Raw genomic sequence first — 24,703 nt, forward strand, 5'->3', positions numbered from 1 at the left:
CTATAAGTCCATCCAGAGTATAAGTTGCACTAGCCAAAAAATGCATCATGACGAAGAAAAAAAAAAAGTACATAAGTCACTCCGGAGTATAAGTCGCAGCAGCCAGCTAGAGTGACCTCTAGTGGCTGTCAGTGTGAAAATAACAAACATGGAAATTTTCAGTCGTACAGCAGTAGCAGATCCCGGTACACAAGCCCAAGAGTGCCCTCTAGTGGCTGTCAGTGTGAAAATAAAGAACAAGTGAAATCATATATTTTAATATAAAGTTAGAAATATAAAGTTAAAGTTGCACCTAAGTATAAATCGCAAACCTAGCTAAATGATGAAAAAAAAAAGCAACTTTTAGTCCTGAAAATACTTTATGTGAAGGAGTACTGTACATGAATGAAATATCAATGCTACCAGTTTTTCCATGCTTGATTTTTTTTTTTTTTTTCATTCTGAAACCAATGGCTGTCCTTCTGCAGCAGCGATAAAAACAGGCAGGGGTTGTGTGGGAGTGTAAAAGTGATAGAGGGTTAGATAGAGAGTCGTGTTTTATGACCTCTCCTATTAACTCCATCTCTGCTCTGGCATCCAACAGGAAGCCTGTTTTCTGAGGGCTGGAATGGGTCTCTCTGGACTTTGTTCAAACTCTAATTTGTCCCGGAGCTGATGATAGAAGGAGGAAAACAGCTGCCATTAGCCTGACAGACAGGTTTGAACCGCTGTCACAGATGGATACGAGTTGGATGAGAATGACACAGGAGAGGGTCAAAGCCAGGGATTCCTGATCTGCGGCTGCAGAGATGAGCAGAATAACATCTGCACCGTGATGTCGATGAAACAGCACAGAGTCAGAGACACTTGTGATATGATAATTCTGAGGTTCAAATTTTCTAAACAGCATTCCGACGGCTTCGCAGCAGCTGTGAGATGAGCAACACGGCCCACGTGGAATTCATGTTTTAAAACGATGTCTTCGTCCTGTTTGGATGTTGCTGTTAGCTACAGTTGCAAAGTAAAAGCAATGACAGCCACTAAAACAATAAAATATTAATAATACTGACAAAGATTTTCAGGGTTAAAGCTTGTTTGCACATGGCCAAAATCATGACTCAGAAGCAGCGTTGGGCAAACTGTGGCCCGCAGGCCAGACCAGGACCATGGGGTTTCTAATCCGGCCCATAAAACATTGCAACAAAGTTTTATTTGTTGTTTGATTCTAAAGACAAATTTTAATTAGTCTTTTTCCATTTTAAAATTTGAACAACAATATTTGCAGAAACTGGAATTACCGTAATATCCAGACTATAGGACGCTACTTTTTTACGTGCTTAGACCCTGTAGCTTAAACAATGTTGTGGCTAATTTATGGATAGCACAAAGTAAAGGAAGTTAGCCATAATTTGCCATAATGAAGTGAAAAAAGTTTCAAAACTGGAGGAACTATTGAACAAGACTTTCATAATAAATTAATATTTGGGGGTCAAGTGACATATTGTGAAAATGTCTCAGGTTGAGGACGACGTAAATCGACGAGGCAAATCCCCTGAAGTTCCAGACTCTGTTGTTCTTCTTGTGTTTTCCCTGACCTAGAAAACATGACTCAAAGAAATTACCAAAACATTTCAAAAACAAATTACAGACTTAAGTTTTTCCAGTTTGAGTCATTTTTTTTTTAGCTTCTGGCCCAAACTAAAACCAGGAACCAACGGAGGGGGAAAACTGGGTCAAAGAAAAAAAAAGCCAAACTATCTAGTCTCCTCGAGGAGGAGCTTCTCCTTCTGTTGACTACAACAACTGACGACCGTTGACAGAATTAGACAATCAGATTAAGACTCAACCTTAGAAGAAAAGACACGAGGAATTTAGTGAGTACGTCTCATTATTAGAGTGTTGTGCAACATCCTGTCTGCACCGACCAATGAGAGACGAGGAAATTCTCTTTATTATTAATGTCACCTCCTGAAAACCTAACTGCGTTTGTTGCAGAACTTTGTGTATTTTTAAAAGAAAAAAAAAAAAGAAAATTGATGTTGATGCCTATTTTTACCCCTCATCCTGGTGAAAAGTCGGGCGGCACCACTCCCAAACTTCACTGTGTGGCTGCCACGATGAGTGACGGACACATGGCTGAGTCATGGTAACCTCCCCTGGGTGTGCGTGACCTTAAACGACACCGCGGCTGCTCTGGCAATCAGTCGGCCAGACATGGTCTAATTCTTTTCAAGTTTGAAGGAGGGAAATCAAGCTGCCGACACACGAGGTTCTTCTGACATCCTCCAAAAAAGCTGACACATTCTCTTAAACCACGTTCTGGCTAATCGCATGTGAAGTCCTTCCTGAGAAAATCGGCTCCGCCCAGTAGGTCCACACAAGGACGAAGAGAATTCTAATGAAAGGTTTTACTTCACGTCCGTCCTCAGACTTGTTAAAATTAAAACTGAGTATGTTGACAGATGAGACCTTTAGCAGCTCTTAGCCCACGCCACTGACATGTTTTTGACAGCTCACTGTACCGGGGGGTTTTGTCTAATAAACTTAAAATGGGGTTAAATCTTGGGGTCAAAATCTTTTTGACCTTGAGGCCCAAGAAATAATCTGTGTAATAAAAAAAACAAAAAAAAAATTTTAAGCTCCTGCGGACCGTACAAAATGACTTGGCGGGCCACGTCTGGCCCCCGGGCCTTGAGTTTGACACATCTGCTCTAGAATCTGAACTTTCCCACAGGTTCAAACAGGTCTTCATATGTCAGGGTGAAAAGACGGGCCCATACACTTCAGTGCTCATTACAACACAACAAAGACAGAGGTTTAAGGAGGACAATGGACGTGCAGGTGCAGCAGCACTGACACGAAAGGTCATTGTTGCCCTGAGACGGTCCACGCTCGTCCACAGACAAACGGTTTACGGGTAATGACTTGGATTTCGCTCCACTGTATCGAATTACCGCCAACATCTGCCTCTTCATCGCCCTCCTGTCTGGTTTTCCCTGCTACAGGGATGAACCCCCCCCCCCCCCCAGGACCGTGTCCCTGATTTAAAGCAGATGTTTGGAGTCCCGGTATTCCTGGCCGAGGGTGGTGGTGGTGGTTCCATTTCTCTTGTCCATCTTCTGTCAGGCCTGTTGGAGTCGCCACCGAACAGCGAGACAAGTAAACGCTGCTCATTATAAACACAGCTGTGGCAGAGGAGGCTTCATGGAACACGTTCAGTTCCTTCAAACTTCAGGAGCGTTTTTTTTTTGTTTGTTTTTTGTTTTGTTTTCCATAAAGTTTGCCTTTCAGATGTTTTGCCAGTGCCAAATATACAGGAAGAAATAAAAGAGGATGAAGTTCTTTGAAAGAGATCTTATTGATCCGGATGCTTCTTCCCACAGTGATGTGTCATTAATTAATAGTTTTCTTTTTGCCAATAAATGCAGGAATGATGGCTGATAAAGTACTCAGCACCAATAGCTGTTTTCTCATACTCTATATTTCCTCTCCTGAGCACAGTCCAGAACTCTTAGTACAATTTAAAACATGTTTTTTGTTTTTTACTGCAGAGTAAATATGGTCTGGAGCTTCCATTACTGACAATAAAGATAAAAAAGATTAAGATAAGATAAAGCAAAGAGCTGGATACGACACTTTACCACTGGGGAAAAAAACTCCAATATAAGAAACTGCATTAACAATATTTTAGGAATAAATTATATAAAATACATAAACAGTATATGCTGCATTAACAATATTTTATGAATAAATTATATAAAATACATAAACAGCTCTCTCTTTATGGTAAGTATGGTAATCTCTGGTGTGTTCTTAAAGAAAAATTCATGTTGCTTTACATTTGTTATAACATTTTTAGGCTTGTGTTTTTTTCTCATTGACCAACAGCTCTCGCTGTGATCGATTTGTAATTTAACAAAACTGAACAAATCAAACTCCTAAATCATAACTGTCTGACAACAACAAACTTTTTTTAAAGTTAAATCCAGTTTTTGGACCATTCATCTTTATCAATTTTTGAGCACTTGGACAAAAACCTTCACTCTTTTAGATTTGGTTCTAGCGTAATCCCCTATAGCACTTTGAATCACACACCTTTAAAGTTACGACTTCCACTATTTCTGGATTTTCCCCAGTTTCCTCAACACTTATACGTTGTTTTTTGAATGATTTCGAACAGAACTGTGGGGCCGATCTAACTCATCGTAATCTTAGCAAAGCCAAATCGGTCAGTTTCGATGGAAACAGGAAATTGACGGGTGTAGTTTGAACTATTTCGTGTTGTATTTTTTTGCCCGAAACCACATTTTGTACATGTTACGCAGGTTGTCCAGAGTCATACTACAGGATTTCCCACAGGAAATTGGCCCTTACAGAAAATGAACCACCAAGGACAAAGTCAAAAGCAGAAACATGTTCATATTAGACAGGTGCACCGGGGTGACCCAACGGTATTTCAAACATCCAGTGAAAAAGAAAGTAGGACAACAGCAGTAGTAGCAGTATATGTTTTCTTTCTGGATTTCAGGAACACAAGTAGCAGGCAGGAAGTCAAAGGAAGTCGGACGGGGAGTTTGGCGATTCAACGTCTTATCTCGCATAGTTTCATTAACAGTTCACCGAGTTCAGTGTCACAATCCCTGAGCTCTGGCGAACATGATGTGAAACACTATATCAAACCCGACTCAGCTCTATCTCCAAATGTTTGAAAGGCTCTGTTAAACTTGTCGTGTTGTTGCTACATGACATATAAAACAAACACGGCTAGATTCTAAGAGTTTCAATGGTTTTTTTTTACGGCCGTCACTCTGCTCCATCTTACAGAGGAGTTGAGTAATTCCAACATGTGAGGTCCAGACTGTTCTGGAACAGCTGAGGCCTGGGTACATCAGACAGCTTCACATCTGGGCCAAGAAAGGAGGAGGAGGAGGAGGAGAAGGAAACCCCGTCCAGGGTAAACGATGTGTAACAGAGTGCTTTGTTAACCCCTTCTCTGCAGACAGGAAACGTTCGCTTCTGCAAAACAACATCAACAACAACAACAACAACAACGACCTACTGCTGCCGCATGTCGACTTATCTTTCCTCTGCGGATATTCTGGAGGTCCTGACAGCTCCAGCTCCATTTATCTGATACATTAACGTGATACGTTGCCGTGAACTTTTTCTATTTCTAAAAATATCCGGACAGTTCATTTCCTCTTTATATGAAGCCTGAATGTTTATTTAAGTCGATCTGTCTCCAGGCAGAAAACTAACACCGCGTTTACACTGCAATAGATAGGCTGAAATCATTTTTGCTAATATTACATCATTTCTAGTCGAGGTTTACACTGCAATATAATTGTGTGTTTGGTGTGAAACGTGAGCTGGAAAGTAATGTCTGCATAGGCTGAAATCATTGTTGCTAATATTACATCATTTCTAGTCGATCATTTATAGAGCAGAGCTGTCAATCACAGGATTAAAGGACTGAGAGTTTGACCATTTTTTTTTCCCCTTTCTAAAACAGTGAGCCATTGTCATCTTATCCTTTCACTCTTTGTCACTTTGCAGCCTCCAAAATGTTACTGAAGACACAGAGATAAAAAAAATTCACAAAATAAAACAAAAGGAGCCAATGAGAAATAACTACTGCCAAGGTTGCTCCGTTTTCCCACAGTTACTTCATCTCACAAGGTTAAATGTGCTTGGGTTTTTTTTGTTTGTTTTTTTTTGGTTCAAATCCTGAATTCAAACAACTCCCCTGAACGCCAGAACCTGAGAATTTCTTTGTCTGGACGTAACCTACACTCCCAAAAGGATTTGGACTGATTTCTTTGGTACCAATTGTGATCTACTGAGAAAAAAAAAAACAACTCCTGCCACAGCAACAAATCAACGTAACAAATTACAGCTTACTACTAAGGCCAAAGTTGCACCAGGCCACTGCCTTTAGATGTCATTATAGTCTTTTCAGAATAGCATTAGCTTTTGACTTTTAGCCTTAGCTCTTAAACCGTCACTGAGCAGGGGCTTAACGAAGCCTTTGGCATTTTCAGAAGCTGCTCCATCAAACAGCGAGGGATCAAAGTTAGGTAAATAAAAGGACTAAGTCTTTGCAAGAAATTACAAGTTGTGGCTTCATACTCCATGATAAAAACTCAGAGAGCATTGAGTGTGATGGAAGGTTTGGAAAGCACAGTAATCAAAGTGTTTTTATGGGGTCTTTTTTATTGATATGTTTTACTGTTTTATGTCAGTGTTTAAGAGACATTATAAACCTTTTTCAGTGCCAACACAGATAAAAACGTATCCGATTATAGATCGTGACTTTATGATACGTAAACAATATCATAGTTAAAGTCTCACTCAGTTTAATGACACAGTGGGTGTTGGGATCGTACTCGATTCGTTTCTTAAGCTAACTAAGTTGCAACTGAAAACATACAGAGAAACTCTGAACGGTAGCTGTTGTTGTCAGTGAGTGGATTCAAAGCCAAAGCCAAGTTTGTTTAGGCTAAGAATTTTCAAGTGTCTCCACACACACACAGAGAGAGAGAGACACACGCGCTTATTTCAGACTTGTGGGGGGGAAGCTGGTGAAGTGAATCCTGCCCATTTGTGGTCAAGTCCTTTTTCAGAATCCCCAAAAATACACATCAACATCAACATCGTCAGCGTCAGCAGCAGCAGCAAACTCCCACTGTCAGAAAACAGTGATGGAGACGAAGGAGGGTGTTCTGATGGCAGGAAGAGGAGCCACGAAAACAACCGGCAGAGAAACCATCCCAGTAAATGACAAGAGGAGGCACGAGCAAGGGAACTGCTGAGGGAGCCAAAAAAAGCAGGACAAGGCTGAAATTAAAGGCTTAGTCCTTGAAATGCAAGAGAGCTACTGGTAGAAACAAGGTGTTTATTTACTGCCGAGTAAAATTACAGCAGCTTTTTTCATTTTAGATTTATGGACATTAGGTGCCAATTATGGCACTTTAGGGTGATTTAAATATATGAATGAAGAGGCAGGGTTTCAACCAAACTGGATCCGTGTCCAAATTCCTGAAGCATTTTCTGACAATCCCACAGAGCCAAGCCCATAGAGTCACACCTCCTCCACCCAAAGTGTACTTGACCTAACTGGCACAGAAGTCGTATCCCGCGGGCATCAACCAAACCCAGACTCATCCGTCAGACTGCCAGAAAAAAAAAAAAAAATCCTGTCCCTGCTTGAGAAAGTTGTTCATAATGTCTCAGCAGCTCAAATATAATTATTTTACTTTCTCACACCAGAATGTGAGGGCTGTTAGCTGACTTTGGGGCAAAAACAAGTATGCACAAGTAAAAAGATTATTGGTTATCTAGTTAATATAGGTGATGTATATAAGGTAAAACAAATTTCAAGTTTGATCAGTGGTTGTTTATAATGAAGTGCCATTTTGTTCTATGGTGCTGTACATCAACAAGTGCACTTGCACAAACTAAGGCCCGGGGGCCGGATGTGGCCCATTTAGCTTTTTAACCTGGCCCTGCAAAACCAATCGAAATTATATAATTTATCTATATTATACTACTGCATTTTCCCTGCAATACCTAGGTTTCCCCAATAGATGGCGTAGAAAATGATAAAAGCATTTTAGCATTGTATCCCTTAATGCATGACTTTTACATTACATTTTTCTTAGTTCACACAAACTCTCCTATCCCTTAATGCATGACTTTACATTTACATTTATCTTAGTTCACACAAACTCTCCATCTGTCTGCTCTTAACCCTAACATAATTTCAAAAAATAGCAACACATTTAATAACAGCAGTAAGTGTTACATTAGCTAAGCTAACTCGCTCAGTTACCTTCTTCAAACTATTAAAAAAGCTGCACTGGTATACAGTATATGCTTTGGTTCCTGCAGTGATGGAAGACACCATGTACCTGTGCCCTGAATTGAAGACACAGTCTGACCACAGGGGGTGCTGTTCGTCCGCGCTGATGTTAGTGTGTCTTTCTCTAAAGGGTAAAACAGCTCAAATATGTGAACCTTGAAATTTTACAGGCTGAGACAAGCTCTCCTCTGAACGCTGAGCCCACACTGATCGCCAGTCAAAGAAACCCCAGCAGACTCAGAGGAGAAGAAGCAGCTTCTTTTTAGTGTCATAATAACAAAGCTCACCTAAACTACAGCAAGGCAAGAGAGGGGAGGGGGAGTGGGGAGGGATCAGATCGGTAGCAATAACAGACATCAGCAGCTGGAACATGTGTGATTATTTTAGCGAGGGAACAACATCAGCAGACTGACAGACAATAGTCATTAGCAGCCGTGAAAACAGTGTTTACGCCGTGATTCTCCTCGGCACGGAGGAGCCTGCAAGTCCACGCCGATGTTCGAACAAAGGGCAGAAAACAAAAGCTCATAAAACCATCACCTCTGTGATTTGCACAAAAATGCGAGAAAGCTCCATGTTTGCTAAACAAAACGGCAGGCTGAGGCCGCATCTGCCGGGAAAAACAGAAGTGGTCCTGCTGACACGCTGGGGAAAAAGAGCTGGGAAAATAGAGGTGTATTTTCTAACTTTGTTCCTTATTGCTTATTATTCAAAACACTCATTAAGCTCAACAATGCATAACCTGGAGGAATTTTCAAAAAAAACAAAAAAACAAAATGCAACCGTTGATCAGACAATCTGGAATCAGGGGTTTGACGAGTCAGCAAAACCAGAGGAAAGGGTCATTTAAATGGGCTCTAAGGTTGCTGCTGACAGAACAAATTCCAGCAGCAGAGCAGCCTGATTTAACACCACAGCAGGCATTCAACAGCATTGATGCAGCTGCGACAACAATTAAATTGGGTGGGTGGGTAAACACATGAGGTGGATCCTAACAGTAACTTCCAGTACATATGGCAAAAAAAAAAAAAAGTACCAAACTAAGGTTGGAACAAGTGAGCAAGGGTTGTTGGAACTAGTGACTACGGTAGTCCAGGGACGGGCAAACTACGGCCCGGGGGCCAGATGCGGCCCGCTGGGTTTGTTAATCTGGCCCGCCAAACTTATCCAAATTATGTTATTAATTTATATTATCATTATACTATTGCCTCTTCCCTGCAATACCCATGTTCTCCCAATAGATGGCGTAGAAAATTATAAAGGTATTTTAACATTTTAGCCTTTTACAAGTCATTTTTTGTAGTTCACACGAACCCTCCATCTATCTGCTCCTGACCCGGCCCCCCCTTGTCAAATTTTAGGACCCATTTTAGCCCACCAGTCAAAAAGTTTGCCTAAGGTAAGCTAAAACAACTGACTTCTTTACGTCCTCGATCCCTAACATTAGAAAAAAATCTTCTTGTTCATTAACATCTTTTGATATTCCTTCAAATGTTTCTCATCTGGAAATCTAGATTCGTTGTCTGAGGGCATCAAGTTCAGTCAAGTTGAAACAAGTAGTAGTAAGAGGAGGAGGAGGAGGAAGAGGAGGAGGAGGGGGGGGGGGCGGCTAGGGTTTTGATTTACCTGAGGACTCGGTGTCAAGTGTCGCTCAGGTGGACTTTCACACAAACACACTCAAATTATATAAACTGTATAGAAATAGTGTATAAAGTATAAAGTAAATGGTGGCCATACTTAAGACTTACGGACGTCTCTTAAGACCTTCCGTAGTAAATGGAGGTCCTGCTCTTTAACATGAGCCGGTTGTCCCTACATGGCAATGTAAGAGACCGGGGTTCAGAATCCACTACAGATCTGCTGGTAAAGATAACGTTCATTTTTAGATGTAAGTGTGTTACCTTAACAACGTTGCTCCGAATGGATTATTTGTGGTGAGTCGGAGGCTCCGCGATGAAAATAAAACAAAAACACAGAAACTGAGCAGGAGGAAAACACCGAAAACACATCTACATCCCGACTTCCTGCTTTTATTGGTCAGCTGCCAATCCAAACAAAAGCGCAGCTCAGATCTGACCCCGTTAGCTGGGGCAGTGCTGAGAAAACACCAAAAGAAGTCGTAGACCAGGCGTGCAGGCAAACTTTCTGACTCGCGGGCCACAGTTGTCCTAAAATTGAACGGGGAGGGTGAACTATCATAAATGACATGTAAAGGTCATGCATAAAAGCTAATATGCTAAAATGTTTTTAAAATTTTCTACACCACCTATTGGGGAAACACGGGTATTGCAAGGGAAAAGGCATAAATTATATCATTTGGAAAAGTTTGGCGGGCCGGATTGAAAAAATGAACGGGCCGCATCCGGCCCCCGGGCCTTAGTTTACCCATGCCTGTAGACAGTAGATGTGAATCAAAAAGGACTCTTATTGTAATGACTCTGCCACGACGACTATACGATATATTTTGTAAATTATTCCGATATTTTTTTTTGACACAGTTCCTGCTCCTTCGTAATTTCCTGTATAACATAGTTTTCACCATGGCTAATGTCTCTCATCTGGTCACACGTGGGCGACATTTTCAAATATTTGGCTACAATGTTAGAGCCGTAGGCTGCATCCATTTAGTGTGGGCCAAAGAAAACAGCCTACAGTCCAGACCCGTATGCTGTCCAGACAGTGTGTGACTAGTGATATATAAGTTTTATGGTTGGGTGGTGTCAAATAAAATGGTCTGTTGATTTCCTGGACCAGTAATTCAGAACTGTTACAAAAAAAAAAACTGAAGAGCTGCTTGGGTTTCAATACAAACACGGTCGCCTTTGCCAAAATAAGAACAGCAGAAGAAGACAGGCAACATCTTTCCAGCCAAAGCTTCACACATTTACAAGGCCCCGAACTGCTGGGACTGACCTAGAGGAACAACATACACACGGCGACAGCTGATTTCCGTTCTTAATAAAACCCTAATGTGAAGTTTACACTGCACACTTCCCACAGAGAACCTGAGGAATAAGCAGCAGCTCTCAGTGAACTGTTGGACTGTTCTGCTTTACAAGATAACCTACGCTAGCCAAGGGTTCGTTTTTTGTGTGCGCGCTTAAAGAAACATGCAAAGAATTATTGTTTTACCAGCAAATCTTCAACAACACGATCATTATGGTTACAGTCACACGACGAGTTTTGGTTAATGGTGCACGCAATCTCCTCCACAGCCACTAGACCAGACATGGGCAAAACTACGGCCCGGGGGCCAGATCCGGCCCGTTTGGCCTTTTAATCCGGTCCACCAAACTTGTCCAAATGATGATATTAATTTATATTAGCATTATACTTCTGCATTTTCCCTGCAATGCCTGGATTCCCCCAATAGATGGCGTAGAAAAGGCTAAAAGCATTTTAGCATTTTATCCTTTATTACATGTCATTTATCTTAGTTCACACGAACACTTCATCGATCTCCTCCTGACCCGGCCCTCCTGTCAAATTTTAGGACCGCGTAAACAACCGCGAGCCAAACAGTTTGCCTACGCCTGCACTAGACCCTGAGTTGTAAAATTCTTCGTTAAATACAGATGGCAGCGATCTGTCTAAATCTGTGCACGCTCAGCTTGAGCTCAGATCACCGCTATTATAGCAAAAAAACAAAAAAAACAAAAAAAAACAACATTAATTTATTTGCTTCAAACTGTCACAAAAGTGACTGTATATTTATGCTAAGCAGCAATTCTGGGTGAACAAACGTGATTCTCAAACCTAACTAAAGTCTATGCCCTTTAGTTTTTTTCCATTTGTATGTGTGAAATAAAACAGTCAGGTTGAGAGAAACCGGGGGAAGGAGTACTGTTTAGGATTATTAGGTTCTCATTAAGGTTCCACTCTGGACCGCCGCTGTGAGAACGTTAGAGCGAAGAGGGACAGAACAGTTGAGGTGACGGATGACGGCCGACAAACAAACAACCTCAAACTGCATTTATGCATTCACTGCGTCGGGCAGTCGCTGTTGGCTAAACCGAATGCCTTGTGTTTCTACTGGCTACAGATAAATACAGGCAGCCATTGTGTGGTGGGATCGGGCCAAAGCGGGCCCCCACTGTCACAAAGCTTTCTCTGTGGTTTCACAGGAACAGTGGTTGGCTTGGTGATGAGCCAGTTCATCCCTCCTCTCACTCACCGCCGAAGCTCACCGGACTGCCTCTTGGACTGAATGTTCTGGGACAGCTTCAGCAGTGCGCACCGAGCCAAACCTTTTCAGACCGAACCTCAGTGCTCTCTCTCTCTCACTGCCAGAATAAACTGGTAATTGCTCAGTGAGAGGAGAAGAATTTCATGTTGGCCCACGTTCACCAATCTTGGATTCGCGGGGCAGACTCACGTCTGGGTGGTAAGAACTTGGTGAAGTAGAAGTCTGACATCTATACTCTGTTACATATGAGAGCCTAACATTTGTAAACCACTTGCTCCCAATACCAAATTCCATAGAGGGAAATCACAATTTCACATGTTGCTGAGTCACTGCTCTCTCCGTTTCTTGTGTTCTGTGATACGAACCGTTTGTTCAGATTCAGCCTCATAAATTTCTCAAGGTTTATTTTGAGCCGTGTCCCAGTGTCTCCCATTAATTGCGGGGACTGTGGCAGCCCACCACTGTCTCATTTGACCATAAAAAGTCATAATAATAAACTGTATTTCACCATCTCTACTTTCTGTCAGTCAGCCCATCCCGCACCTCTCTCTCTCTAGCCTGCGAGTGCAGACTCAAGTTGAAATCAATGATCGCATTGATTTCAACGCATCAGTCAACTTCTGACACCAGCATGTGAGGGAGGAGCCTGTCCGTTCCCCTCACTTCCCCGCTACAGTCTCCTAAAGTCCCATGGGAAACATTGTGTCCACTATGGTCTTAAAATGGTGATTTTCTGAATGGACTTTGGTCCAGTCAGTTGAATGCAAACATGTCTGCTTTATATATATGTTCACAGCAGATTTGCTGTTAACACGAGAATTTCCCATATAAGGGATCAATATATGGATCAAAATATGGATGGATGGATGGGATCAATATAGTTCAATTTTAATAATAATAATGTCCTGACCAAAACACAACAACACATCCAAAAGTCAAATCAATATTTCAGCTCTTAAGGGAACCCTGTATTTCTTCACCAACTCACTACAGTACACCTAAATATTTGCTGGTTTCTTGTTAGTAAAAAAAATCCAAACAAAGACTTTAAAATATCAAAGTTCCTAAGCTTCAGTAGTCCATAGAGATACATTTAAAATCCACACTATCACTTTTACTGCAACTATGTAAAGATATAAAGAACAGAATGTGGTTCACTTACTCATATCACTTGGTTAAGAACCAAAATCTGGTACTGATGAACTTCAATTAAATCAGTGTGTATGGTAGTTTTATTCGTCAGGTCTGGTACAGACCGTCCTGATTGGTTATTGGATCAGAAAAGTTAAATTAAAGAAGTTCTTCATTTCTAAGTGAAAGTAGGAGTTAAATATGCAAACATTTCTCACAGCTCCACCTTAAAACTTGTAGGCAGAAAGACAGGGACTTAACTCCACAACATTTCTGCAAATGAATTTCACTTTTAGGTCACGATGAGCGGCCGATCTTTACAGCCCGCATGACGTCCGCTTGTTTTCTCATTAAGTTCAAAGCCCAGGAGGAGGAAGGGAGGAGGGGAACACGGGAGGGTTTTTTTTTTTTGCTCCTCACCAGCTGTAGTTCAAGCTCACGTTTCATACGTGGAATTCAAAGACAGAACGGTGCGGTTGATAATCTTACCAGAGCAGAGTATCCCTTTGTGGCGAGCGCAGGAGAAGTCGTCGCACTCGCAGAAGCTGCCGTAAATCTTCCCAAACTCGGACTCGTAGCAGAGACACTGGTTACAGCTGCACTCCCCTCGGCCGCTGCAGATCTGCTTCCCCTCAGCTTCTCTGCAGGCGCTCAGGTACATGCTGCCGGCCTCGCCCTCCTGACACTCACAGTGAGCTCCCAGGTAGCCCGGTTCACAGTGACAGGTGCCACAGTTGTAGGTCCCTGAAATGGAAAAACGGGAACACGAGCAACGGTAAACCACTGTGCTCTTTAACTTTCATTAATATAAATCCAGTTTGAAATACAGTAAGGATGGAGATACGAGCTCCCCGAAATACGAGTTACAAGTAAGCAACTAGTGCAAGATTTTCCTCGCGATACAAGGAAACATCAAGTTACGAACGCTGAACCAAGCTCTATTTTTCCACCTCGTTTTCTTAATTATTATCATTATTATTAGTATCAATATATTTGGTTATATCTATAACCAAGCTCCATTTTTCCAACTCGTTTTCTTAATTATTATTATTATTAGTAGTAGTATCAATATATTTGGTTATATCTATATTTTTGATGTATAAATAGGGGCATTTTCATTTAATTAATTAATTGTATATTTCTAGGGAGCTGAGACTAATACGTTGATTTTTAGTTCTTTTTAATGGGGAAATTGCATATCGACATACGAGTGCGGTTGTAGAACAGATTTAACTTGTATCTTGACGCCCCACTGTATATGAGTTATGTCCATATTCATTGATTCATTGACTAAATGAATGTCTCTGGGGTCACCAGAAATGTATGATGTCAAAATCAGGTCGGATGCCAATAAAAATATTAGGAATCGCCGGTCTAAACTGTTGGAAGATAACTGGTTGATATAAATGTTTTTTTTTTTTAACCTGACTTTGATTTCTGTACCTGATGACATTTCCGTACTAGCAGCGGAAACCCTTTCCCCTCGAGTCTTTTACATCATATAACTCATCCTGTAGGGTCATCCACATTTATTCTAGATATCGTTTCTGGGATTTTTGGTGGCTCTGTTTTTAAACATCAGTAGAATCTTTCTTACAATATCACTCCGGTAGATTATGGTAGGTCTTATTTTTCTACAAAATCATAACGGCTACAATGTCTTATCTGAGCTGCAGGTGAGTGAGTCGGTACCTATAGAGCTGCAGATGCTGCTGTTGGTTTTCGCCGTTCGACTGCAGCCACAGTCGCACTGATAGTTCACAGTCACCTCCAGACGGTCCTTGAAGCCAACGGGTTTGATGGTGAAGCTGTGGTCAGCGCCGCGGGTCGGGCAGCTCCTCGCATCCACGCTGACGTTAAATGAAACCTGTGAAGGAATGGAGAATCGTCGGTAATCGTAAATTGTGCCACGTCATTGAAAAAATCACCGTGTTGAAACTGCCTTTCCCCGCATTTCTCTACGGCCCGAACACTCAGCAGTGTCGAGTTGATCTAAAGACCTGGACAACACATGACGTTATGATTTTACATCAGTGTGTTTGGACTCACTTGACCTTTGGGAGGAACAGATGAGGTTTCACTACAGAAAAAGAGGAAAATGACAAAAGCCCTCCACCCATTAGCCTCTCCCTGCTGTATTTTCTATTCGCTAAAACAGTTTCCTCCAAACGTTACGACTTAACTGAGACACTGCGAACACTCTTATGGACTCACGCTAAAAGCGCTAGGTGCAGATTGAGCAGCAGCTCCGAAGACACAATCGATTTGAGCTTGGGATGAAGTGAATGAAGTTGGAAAAATTTAACTTTTCAGGCGCCAGGATCTTCCCTTGAACTAGGAAGACTATTAGCCAGTTAAAATTTCCACACAATGCTGTTTATTCTCGTGTGTCAAACTGACTGTTTGAGCTGAGGATCTGCAAAAACCATCAGTGAAAATGCAGCTGTTGACAGAACAGATGCAAAACTCACATATTCCTATTCTGGATTTACTTCATTCATTTAAAAAACAAACAAAAAAAAACGATTTAACCGCACAAACAGCTTAGGGATGAATGCAGACTGAACTCCAACCGTCTGCCTCTGAAGACACCGTGGTCTACAATGACTCCTAAACTGCCTCTGAACCAGCTGCGATCATCGGACTCATCCACGTGTTTGACTGATTCCAGGCCAGTATCGGGAGCGGATCAGGATTACGACAGCTCTTCATCCCGTCTAAATCCCCCTCTTCACATTAGCGCGGGAAACCAGTGATTAGGGAACACAATTCAATTTACTGTAAATGTGAGTCACCAGGCTGCACAACCACGTGGATGTTTACGAGACACCGGGGGGAGAGGGGGGATTTGGGAGTGTGCATGAAGATTAGGTGGGCGGGAGGAGAAAGGGGTCACACACTGGGTAACATGGGAGTTTTTTTTTTTTTTTTAAACTAAGATTTTAATCAAAAGGACCAGTGTCATTGGGGACAAATCAAATTTGGATTGGGATGATGGAATTCTTATGACATCCGGCAATTTAATTAACACAGGGACAAAAAAAAAATCCATAAAGAGGTCAAACAAAACAACGACATCAGTGTCTAATTTCTTCCTGTTTGGAAATATCAGGGTAAGTCCAAATGTTGAAAGACAAATTAAGAAATACTTGGTCTGACCCAGTGCTTCTCAAGTCGTGGGGCGGGGGCCCTCAGGTGGGACACTGTGAGGCCCACCTGGGGGCGTTGTGATCCTCATCAGAAAGGTTGATGGCAGGTGACTGAAACCTTTCACAACGACCCATCAGACTCCTAACGGCTGTTTACACTTTCCCAGTTGACCCCAAGGCTCCAGCCAACAGGGGGAGCTGAAGTAACCGGTTAGAACTGAAGAAGCCTCTTGGATGAGAGGCAAAACGTCTCAACTTATCCTCGTTTTTCCAGCTATATTATAACCCGTGTAATTTACTTAACTTAATCACCAACATTTAAACAGGTGTATCATGCGTCCTTTTCGATTCTCATAACAGACCAGACATACACGGCAGGTCCTCGGTTTACGACGTCCTCGACTTACGGCGTTTCATGGTAACATCACCTTCTCTCGAAACTCGAAACAAGTTTCGTTCCATGATTCCAACATACGGCGTTAAAACAAACTTCTCAGGGAAACTAGCCGGCGGCTGGAGCGGATTAATGTATCGTCACATGGCGCTGTATGCAGAAGACGCCTTCGTTTTCATTTGCCGGTTGTGCGCCATGCATTGGACTGTACTACAGTTGTACTTTCCTTCTTTGTGTTGTTTTATTTCGGAGCTTTTTGTGAGTCGGAGTTTTCTGATGTTTTTACGTCTTAGATTACGACGTTACGTCTGTGTTCGCGTAGATGATCGTATCGTATGTATCGCGCCATAGGAACAGAGCTCTGATGTAAGTCAAGGACTCCCTGTACTATAGCAAGAAAAGCTGAACCTAATGAAGTTATTTTCTGGACAGGTCACTGACCTCTACACAGCTGCAGACATGTGCCTAATCATTTGCTACATTTGCGTCTCATTTTTAATGCTCAGTAACTAAACAACAGCTCTAGCGGAAACCAACAGGGTCGGTTAGCATGGATCAACATGGACCTTTTAGTCCCTTTGCATTTGAACATTGGGCAGTGAGTGACAGCCTCACTACAAAGACCTCAGCCAGCATGTTTTCTTCCTGCCACTTTATTCCTTTCACGGCTCACACTTTCACACACCCCCTCCGTCTTCCCCCCGGCCTGCTTTTGTCTTTATTCATTGACATGCAACAAGGCTCAACAGCAAAGTCACACAAGCTCTGAAACTACCAACCAGGCTGGATCTAAACTGCCAGAGGCCCTCGTCCTTCAGCTCCTCTTAGTGATTAGGATGAAAAAAAAAACATGGGGAAAGACCTCAAAATTCCAAAAGCCCACTTTGAATTCAGCCTGGAATACGCCAGCACCTGCTCCTGTCCCTTGAAGCGTCGGAAAATAAAGGCGAGAAGGAAAGTGAAGCACATTGTAAGCTCTTTTCCATTTTCTCAAAAGGATTCCAGCCTCAATACAGATGCAGAGTTCAGAGTATCAACAGAGACTGACAGGTTTCTGCAAACTCCAGGAACTTAAGATTAAAAGTGAGATGCTAAAATTAAGGATTTGGGGGAAAAATTACACAATTATTTGTAAAAAAAATAAAAAAAAGAGCTGTTGAAATTAACACTATTTTGCTATAAATCTATCAAATTAATCTGATTCATTTTGTTGATGCATTTTGACAAATGGGCAGAATGACTCGCATCATTCCACAATAGTCAATAGGCCTCCTTTCTAGGACTAAAATTAAATCAAAAGAATGTTTTGGGCTGTGTGACTAAATGAGGACAATGGAATTTATTTCAAAATTTCAAAAAAAAAAAAAAAAAAAAAAAAACTCTGAATTTGTCATAGATGCAGGCAGAATAACCACCGATCAGGGGTAATTTTTTTTTGCTCCGAATGGGGAACACGTGAACAGAGATCAGCTGATATTTGTCCCGTTAAGGACAATCAACACCAAACAGGAGAACAACAGGACTGATTGATCATGATTAATCTACAGCTACTCTGTTATTGATCTGAAAGGGGGAGAGAAAAAAAAAAAAAAAGCAGAACTAGCAATAGTGGTCAATCGCTAAAATACGAGAGGGAAGAGCTTCACCGGCTGCAAAAACATGGGCGTGAACAGAAACTGAAGAGACATTCTGCACAGATGTTTTCGCAGCGTGAACATGCCTCGCTGGTTCAAATTTAGGATTAGGAACTACTTTAGAGCTGAAGCTGTGCAGGTGTTAAAGACTTGATATGGAGCCTTGGGCTCATGTCTGCACTACAAGTAGCAGTACTGTAGGTTGGCAGCTTGGCCCAGGATCAGACCTTCAACATGATCAGACAGAAATATAGTTTAATTTATTTTAGGCTAAAATAATCCATTTATGAAGAGATAGCGGTCGTTTATGATTTTTTTTTTTTTAGTGGCCTCTCCTCCACGGTGAGTCCTTTTTACAACTTCTTGGAATGTCCTAGTTTTCAAACTAACCTACTGCTAAATCCAACTAATATCTATGTGAATGTAGCCTCAAGCCTAAAGAACAGACATGGGATCCTGTGGACATGCTTGGGCTGAAAATAAAAATCCCCAAAAATGTGGTTTGGCTGTGAGTTGTTTTTTTTTTTTTCTTCTTCTTCTTCTTCTGCGTGTTTTTACAAGTATGAAAGAAAATATTCAGAGAGTCCAGTTGAGGTTGGAAACGGATCTTGGTATTGTGGAATATGGTAGTGACAGGCCAGAGTTTAGCTGAAGAGTTTTTTGGTTTTTTTTTAACTTGTACACACTTTAAAACATAAATCCACCCAAGAGAATTGTTCAGAGTTTGAATATAAAGCCTGACCGTAGTCACCTGAAGAATAAACCTCAGGACAACTTCAAGTATGTGTTACAAATGAATGATTAATGACTGAAAAAAGGAATAATACTTGAAGGAAAAGGAATTAGCTTAGATCAGTCGTGGACAAACTTTTTGACTCGCAGGCCACAATTAAAACTTGAACGGGGAGGCCGGGTCAGGAGCGTTCACGTGAATTTAGATAAATGACATGTAAAAGTCATGCATAAAGGCTAAAATGCTTTTAGCCTTCTCTACGCCATCTATAGGGAAAATGTGGGCATTGCAGGAAAAAGGTTAGAAGTATAATCACAATACAAACCAATTGTATAATTTGGACAAGTTTGGCGGGCCGGATTACAAAGCTGAACGGGCCGCATCCGGCCCCCCAGCCGCCCATGCTTGGCTTAGACTAAGAGGGGAGGAGTGTGGACATGGACTCACAGTGTCTCCTATCTTCAGGTCGGCACACTTCCTCAGTCCCGGCAGAGGTTGTCCATCCTGACAGGTGGCAGTAACGGACAGACTGATGTCCTCAGGCTGGTCCCACACCGTCAGCTCCACTTTAGACCGGATATTCTGAGGAGAACAGGAAAGCACGTTGGACTTCACTGTGCATTTGGCAACAAGTGTGGATTTTTACTACTCTCGCCCCAACCAAAATCACATGTTCGTTTTTTGGTCACAGTTTGACCCCTGAGAGATTCATTTTCCTGCAGGAAACCCAGGGTTTGTTTTTCTTTGTAAACCACTTGCTCCCTGCGTCCAGTGGAAAAGACATCAAGGTAGACTCACACTGCTGTCTCCTGGAGGGAGTGTTACTTGTCTGAATCTTTATTAAAAAAAAATTAAACAATCATCATCTGCTTTGAATGGGTAGGAAAAAAAACGTCACTGACTTCTTAGGGGGTTGGTGTGGGGGGGTAGTGGAGTGCAGGCCAGCAGGGGACTGAGGAGGGGGGCATTTAGTAGGTTCAGCACGGTACAGAACAACTGGCCTTAGTGTTACTGCACCCTAAGGCCAGGAGGCACAAGTACCAGTTGTTTTTTTTCTGTTTTAGGACATTCAAATTTTCCATATCCCCAAACTGGAAAATTTGCTCTCTCCAGGTTTCATTGAATGCAGAGGAAGTGCACTTCAAAAACTTGAACTTTTCCTTTATTTCACTAGCCTGGTAAACAGACATTTATATAAAAACCACCTCAGTGTATATTTAATGCCTTTAAGTCTGGACTGTAAAAGAGTGAACATGTCAGACTGGTTAGAAACTGGTTTATAGTTAATCTCACCACAACCACATCTGTTGCACATGTTATGTAGGTTGTAGGTTGTGTGTGTGTGCGTGTGAAATGCCATGGTTGTGTGTTAACACCAACTGCATCAGGCTGAGTCACCGTGGTCTGAAAGTAGCAAGGACCTGTGGCAAAAAGGCACTTAAAAAGAGGAGTTAAAACTGCTGCAAAATTGAAAATGTTTTGGCTAGCACTGCAACAGCTAGCATTGTGAGCCCGTGTAGGACATGTTTTTACAGGTACTCATACAGCAGCCACATATAATGTGCCTCTTGGTTTAAAGATCGATTGTTAACTGTTCGCTTGAAAAATACATATTTAACTGAGTACGAAACGTCTTTCAAAATCAAAAACACCAAAGGTTACAATGCAAAAAAATCAACAAGTTAAACAGAGTAAAAAAGTCAAAAAAGAAATCAACAAGTTAAACAGAGTAAAAAACGAAATGCAAAGGGTTGGGCAAAATAAGCTAAAAATAGTTAATGATAACTAAGATGTAGACCATAAATATAATAAAGTGCTTAATGAAAAATTTACACTAAAAATATACCTATTACCACCTGCTGGTAAATAAGATTAGTCTCAAAATATGTGAAAATGTCTAAAAGTAGCAAAAGTAGCAAAATCAGCTAATAGCTAACTATTAAAAGTATCTTAAAACATCTTTAAGTTAAAGGTGTAAAGCTAAATTATCAAGAAACTATTGAAGGACTTAATTCTTGAAGTTAGCTAAAAAGCTAAATTTCAACTGAGCCAAACAAACAAACTAACACAATTTAGCTTAGAACAGCTAGCAACAAAAGTTAGCCAATAATATAGTCACACACCCACAGACCCAACATTTAACAAAAGTTGATTTTCTTTGATAGTCAAGGGTCATGTGACATTAGCCAAGGAAAAGTTAGCATCATAGCTTCTGTAAATTAGTGATACAACACAATTTTTCTCCCTCTACAAAAGCCACCTTTTCCCATTCTTTTAAAGCATGGCTACAGAGAGACTACAAAAACGACTGAGGTTACATAACAAGTAACCTCAGAGTTTTTTGGCAGAGTCTGTCTCAGCCGTGCTCAGCTGCAGGACATGATGTGGCAGCTGGAATGTTAATAAAGCGCCATCAATAAGCAGACACGCACGCACGCAGCCAGTGACATGGCTGCGTCCAACGCTTATTTCAGTGGCAGAGGTGACGCAGCTCCTCCTGAATGAAGAATAAGAACCAAATCTTAACACCCACGCAGAAAAAGACTGGACGGAAAAGCTGACTGAATCCAGAACAGTCCTTCTGTCTCGCAAACAGTAAATGGGCGTCGGACCTCTTCAAGTTTACCGGCCAAACACACAGATGTTTCCACCTTCAAGCCAAAGCCTTCGATTGTATTTCTACTGTAGCGCTAAGCATGTGCTTGTAGTTATTAATCACAAAATTAAACATTAAACTTGTTATACCGTCAATCAAATCATCATCAGCACCGAACTGACATCTATGAGACTGTTGCCTAGTTCTGTTTATTAATGGGATGGATTAACATGAAAATCATTAAGGAGGTTGTGTTTTAAGGCTTAGTTTTCTACAGTAAACAGTAAACAGGAAGTGGAAACCGATTCCCCTATCTTATCTGCCTTCACTCTGTACAAGCTGACATTCCCGTTAAAGTCCCACAAATGACCTTTGGTCACAAAGAACTCAATTGTGACAACCGCAGCAATTAGCCTCTCCACCTTAAATACAAATGTGAGACACAGCTGTGCAGGAAACGACTCGAAAAACATTGGCAAAGTGATAAAATAGACCAATCAAACAATTTGGTCATCTGTTGTTGGTACATAAATAACGCCAGGAATTCTGTTGCTACTTTGCCTTGTCGCGTTTCCGGGCGGCTTTCTCATGGGTTACAGTCACTGTAAGTGATTTGTAGTTTTTTTTCTAGAACATTCTTGCAGTTCGGTTCGGTTCGGTCTGCTCCATGGGTCACCATCTGGTTGTTGAAGCCCTCCTGTTTTGTTCATCTTCTAACTTTAGACAACCACTTGAAACACTCGGGGCTACACGCACCGCGTCGGGACAATTCTTTAGTCCCGCGTTATAATTTTATGCCTGTTTCGCCCCCTCTGCCAGCAAAGCTGTTGGCAAACGCATTTTTTTTTTTTGCCCTCACAAGTGAGTCAGGGATTTGAGCTGAACTTCGACTATGTCAAATGTCCATAAGAACGTGTGTTTGATCAGCTGTGAAGCTTCAACACCTCGTCAGCTGGAAGCTCATTCAAATATGTCGGGAGCAGTTCGGAGACTTCCCTCCCTCCGTGTGCTGTCCTCCCCCCTCCTCCCCTGTGGGCCACACAAACAGGACATCCTGCCCTTCACTCACATTGTAGGCTGCAACGATCAGCTGGATGACGTTCTTCGAGTCCTGATCCAGGATTTCGACCGTGGTCCCGGGTATCAACGCGGTGAAATTCTAAGTGAAAGAAAGAATTGTGCTGTGAAATGGAAGAAAAAAAAAAAAACACTCTTGTTCATAAAAAAGTAAAATTTAGAGTACCTTATAAATAATATACAGATTCTTCGTGACTGCAAAGATGAGGAAGATGTTATTCTCAGCCAGTTTCTCTCCCAGCAGAGCCAACGACGGATAATCCTGCAGAGACAAGAGACAAGAGACAAGAGGAAGGGAAATGTTTTAGATTGCAGAATGGTGACATTTTCTGTCCCTTCATGAATTTTGGAGGAAATGTCCCATATGTGAAGCTGTGGGGGGTTTTGTCGACAGCATATTCCTGTGGTTTATTTTCCCCACATGCAGTAAATTCCCTGCTGTGGTTTCTGTTGTAATAGTTCATTTAGAGAGTTTCTGCAAAAACTGTCAACCAACTGCATGGAGGTGTCAGGCAGAACACCAGGAGAGAGGAGTCAGTGTGGCTAAAACTGTGGGACATTTTCACTTTCCTGTCTTAAAAATAAATACATAGGCGAGAGAAACTAAATCTGTAAGTTAAGCATACAGCTTACAAAAAAAAAGTAAATTTTCTACAAGTCTCAAACAGTAATAGCATGATCCTGCAGAGGGCACCCTAAGGTTAATGACATTTAACCTTACGGTGTAACAACTGTATGCTGTTGTCCTGCTAGCAAGATAAAGCTAAACGGTTGCCCAAAGCCACGTGTCAAACTCAGGCCCGGGGCCCAAATCTGGTCCGTAGTGTAATTATATTTGGCCCAAATGTGGACTAGGGTTGGCCCGCCAGTATATAGCCCCTGTATACTGACAGGATTTGTCGTATTAGCAGTGTATACGCTATATTATAGCACATACATTTTGTGTTTTTGTCGTTGGCCTGTGAAAAAAAAAAAATTCTCATGTTTTTAAAATATTAAGCTTTAGTTTAGATTCAATGTTTCTGCGAAACTAAAGTGTGTTTACATATGAAAAAATTCTACATTACGGATCTGGAGAGAAGGGAAAAGATTAACAATTTTTTAATAAATATTACGTTTGGCCCCTGACTTGATCCCAGTTTTTAATTTTGCCCCAGTGTGAATTTGACTTTGACTCCCCTGTCCCCAAACAAATAAGACCAACTTTGTACTTTAAATGATGGTCCTAACCTTTTATCTGGTGTTTTTGTCACTATACTCTACGGAGCGTCCGGAAAATACGGTAGATGCAAAACCAAAGCCAAAGTTTTACCCGGGAGAGAAAGAGTTAAAATTCCCTTTCTGCTGCACTTGCAACCACAGGCTGTTGTTCACTGTAGACGTCTGGTTGTGTGTAATTTGTCCTAGTGCATTAGCTCAGACATTGTCCCCTGACGGGAAGACAATTCATCAAATGTATAAAGTGTTTAAACAACACCGACAACACTGGAGTCAGGTGGGGCCCGAAGTTGAAGGAATATTCTGGATGGCGTCAGTCTTTATACTTTGAGAGTAAACACTGGACATTTTTTAAGAGTCTGTTCACTGCTGGAATGTTGTGAGACTGAAGGAAAGTCTTAAATGTGAGGATCATCTGACGAGGCTGATCGAGATGAGTTTCAGTGACAAAACAGAGGTTAGTTTTCCAAAGAGGTCTAATATTTTATAGCTTCAACTCCAAGCAAAGATACATTGGTCTTTCTGTAGCAAATCAGTCATACGTCTTGAGCCTTACCATCTGAGCGGAGGCGCTGTATTCATTCTGGTCGTTGAGGTGACACAGTCCGTCGTGAGGCTGGACCAGGCCTCCCAGTCTGCCGTCCAGAGCCAGGTGAGGAACATCATCTGTGGCGAACACCAGCAGGTGGTAGGCTTCTTTTCTCCAGCCTATTTCATTCTGTCGTAAAGAAGAAACACACTCTGC

General features: G+C 41.7%; 1 protein-coding gene across 2 annotated transcripts in view; it reads right to left on the minus strand.

Annotated features, from left to right (window-relative positions):
• itgb5 (integrin, beta 5) overlaps positions 1 to 24,703 on the minus strand; it is a 38,155-nt gene that overhangs the window by 7,260 nt on the left and 6,192 nt on the right. For both annotated transcript variants that reach the window (XM_008327958.3, XM_008327957.3), the window contains exons 7-12: positions 24,515 to 24,676; positions 22,907 to 23,002; positions 22,733 to 22,822; positions 19,515 to 19,649; positions 14,850 to 15,024; positions 13,647 to 13,901 (exon numbers count right to left, since the gene is read on the minus strand). In XM_008327958.3, the coding sequence (XP_008326180.1) occupies positions 13,647 to 13,901; positions 14,850 to 15,024; positions 19,515 to 19,649; positions 22,733 to 22,822; positions 22,907 to 23,002; positions 24,515 to 24,676 (913 nt within the window). The remainder of the gene's footprint in view (positions 1 to 13,646; positions 13,902 to 14,849; positions 15,025 to 19,514; positions 19,650 to 22,732; positions 22,823 to 22,906; positions 23,003 to 24,514; positions 24,677 to 24,703) is intronic.

Source organism: Cynoglossus semilaevis, chromosome 16, assembly GCF_000523025.1.
Source record: "Cynoglossus semilaevis isolate Cse_v1.0 chromosome 16, Cse_v1.0, whole genome shotgun sequence".
Classification (NCBI taxonomy): Eukaryota; Metazoa; Chordata; class Actinopteri; order Pleuronectiformes; family Cynoglossidae; genus Cynoglossus; species Cynoglossus semilaevis.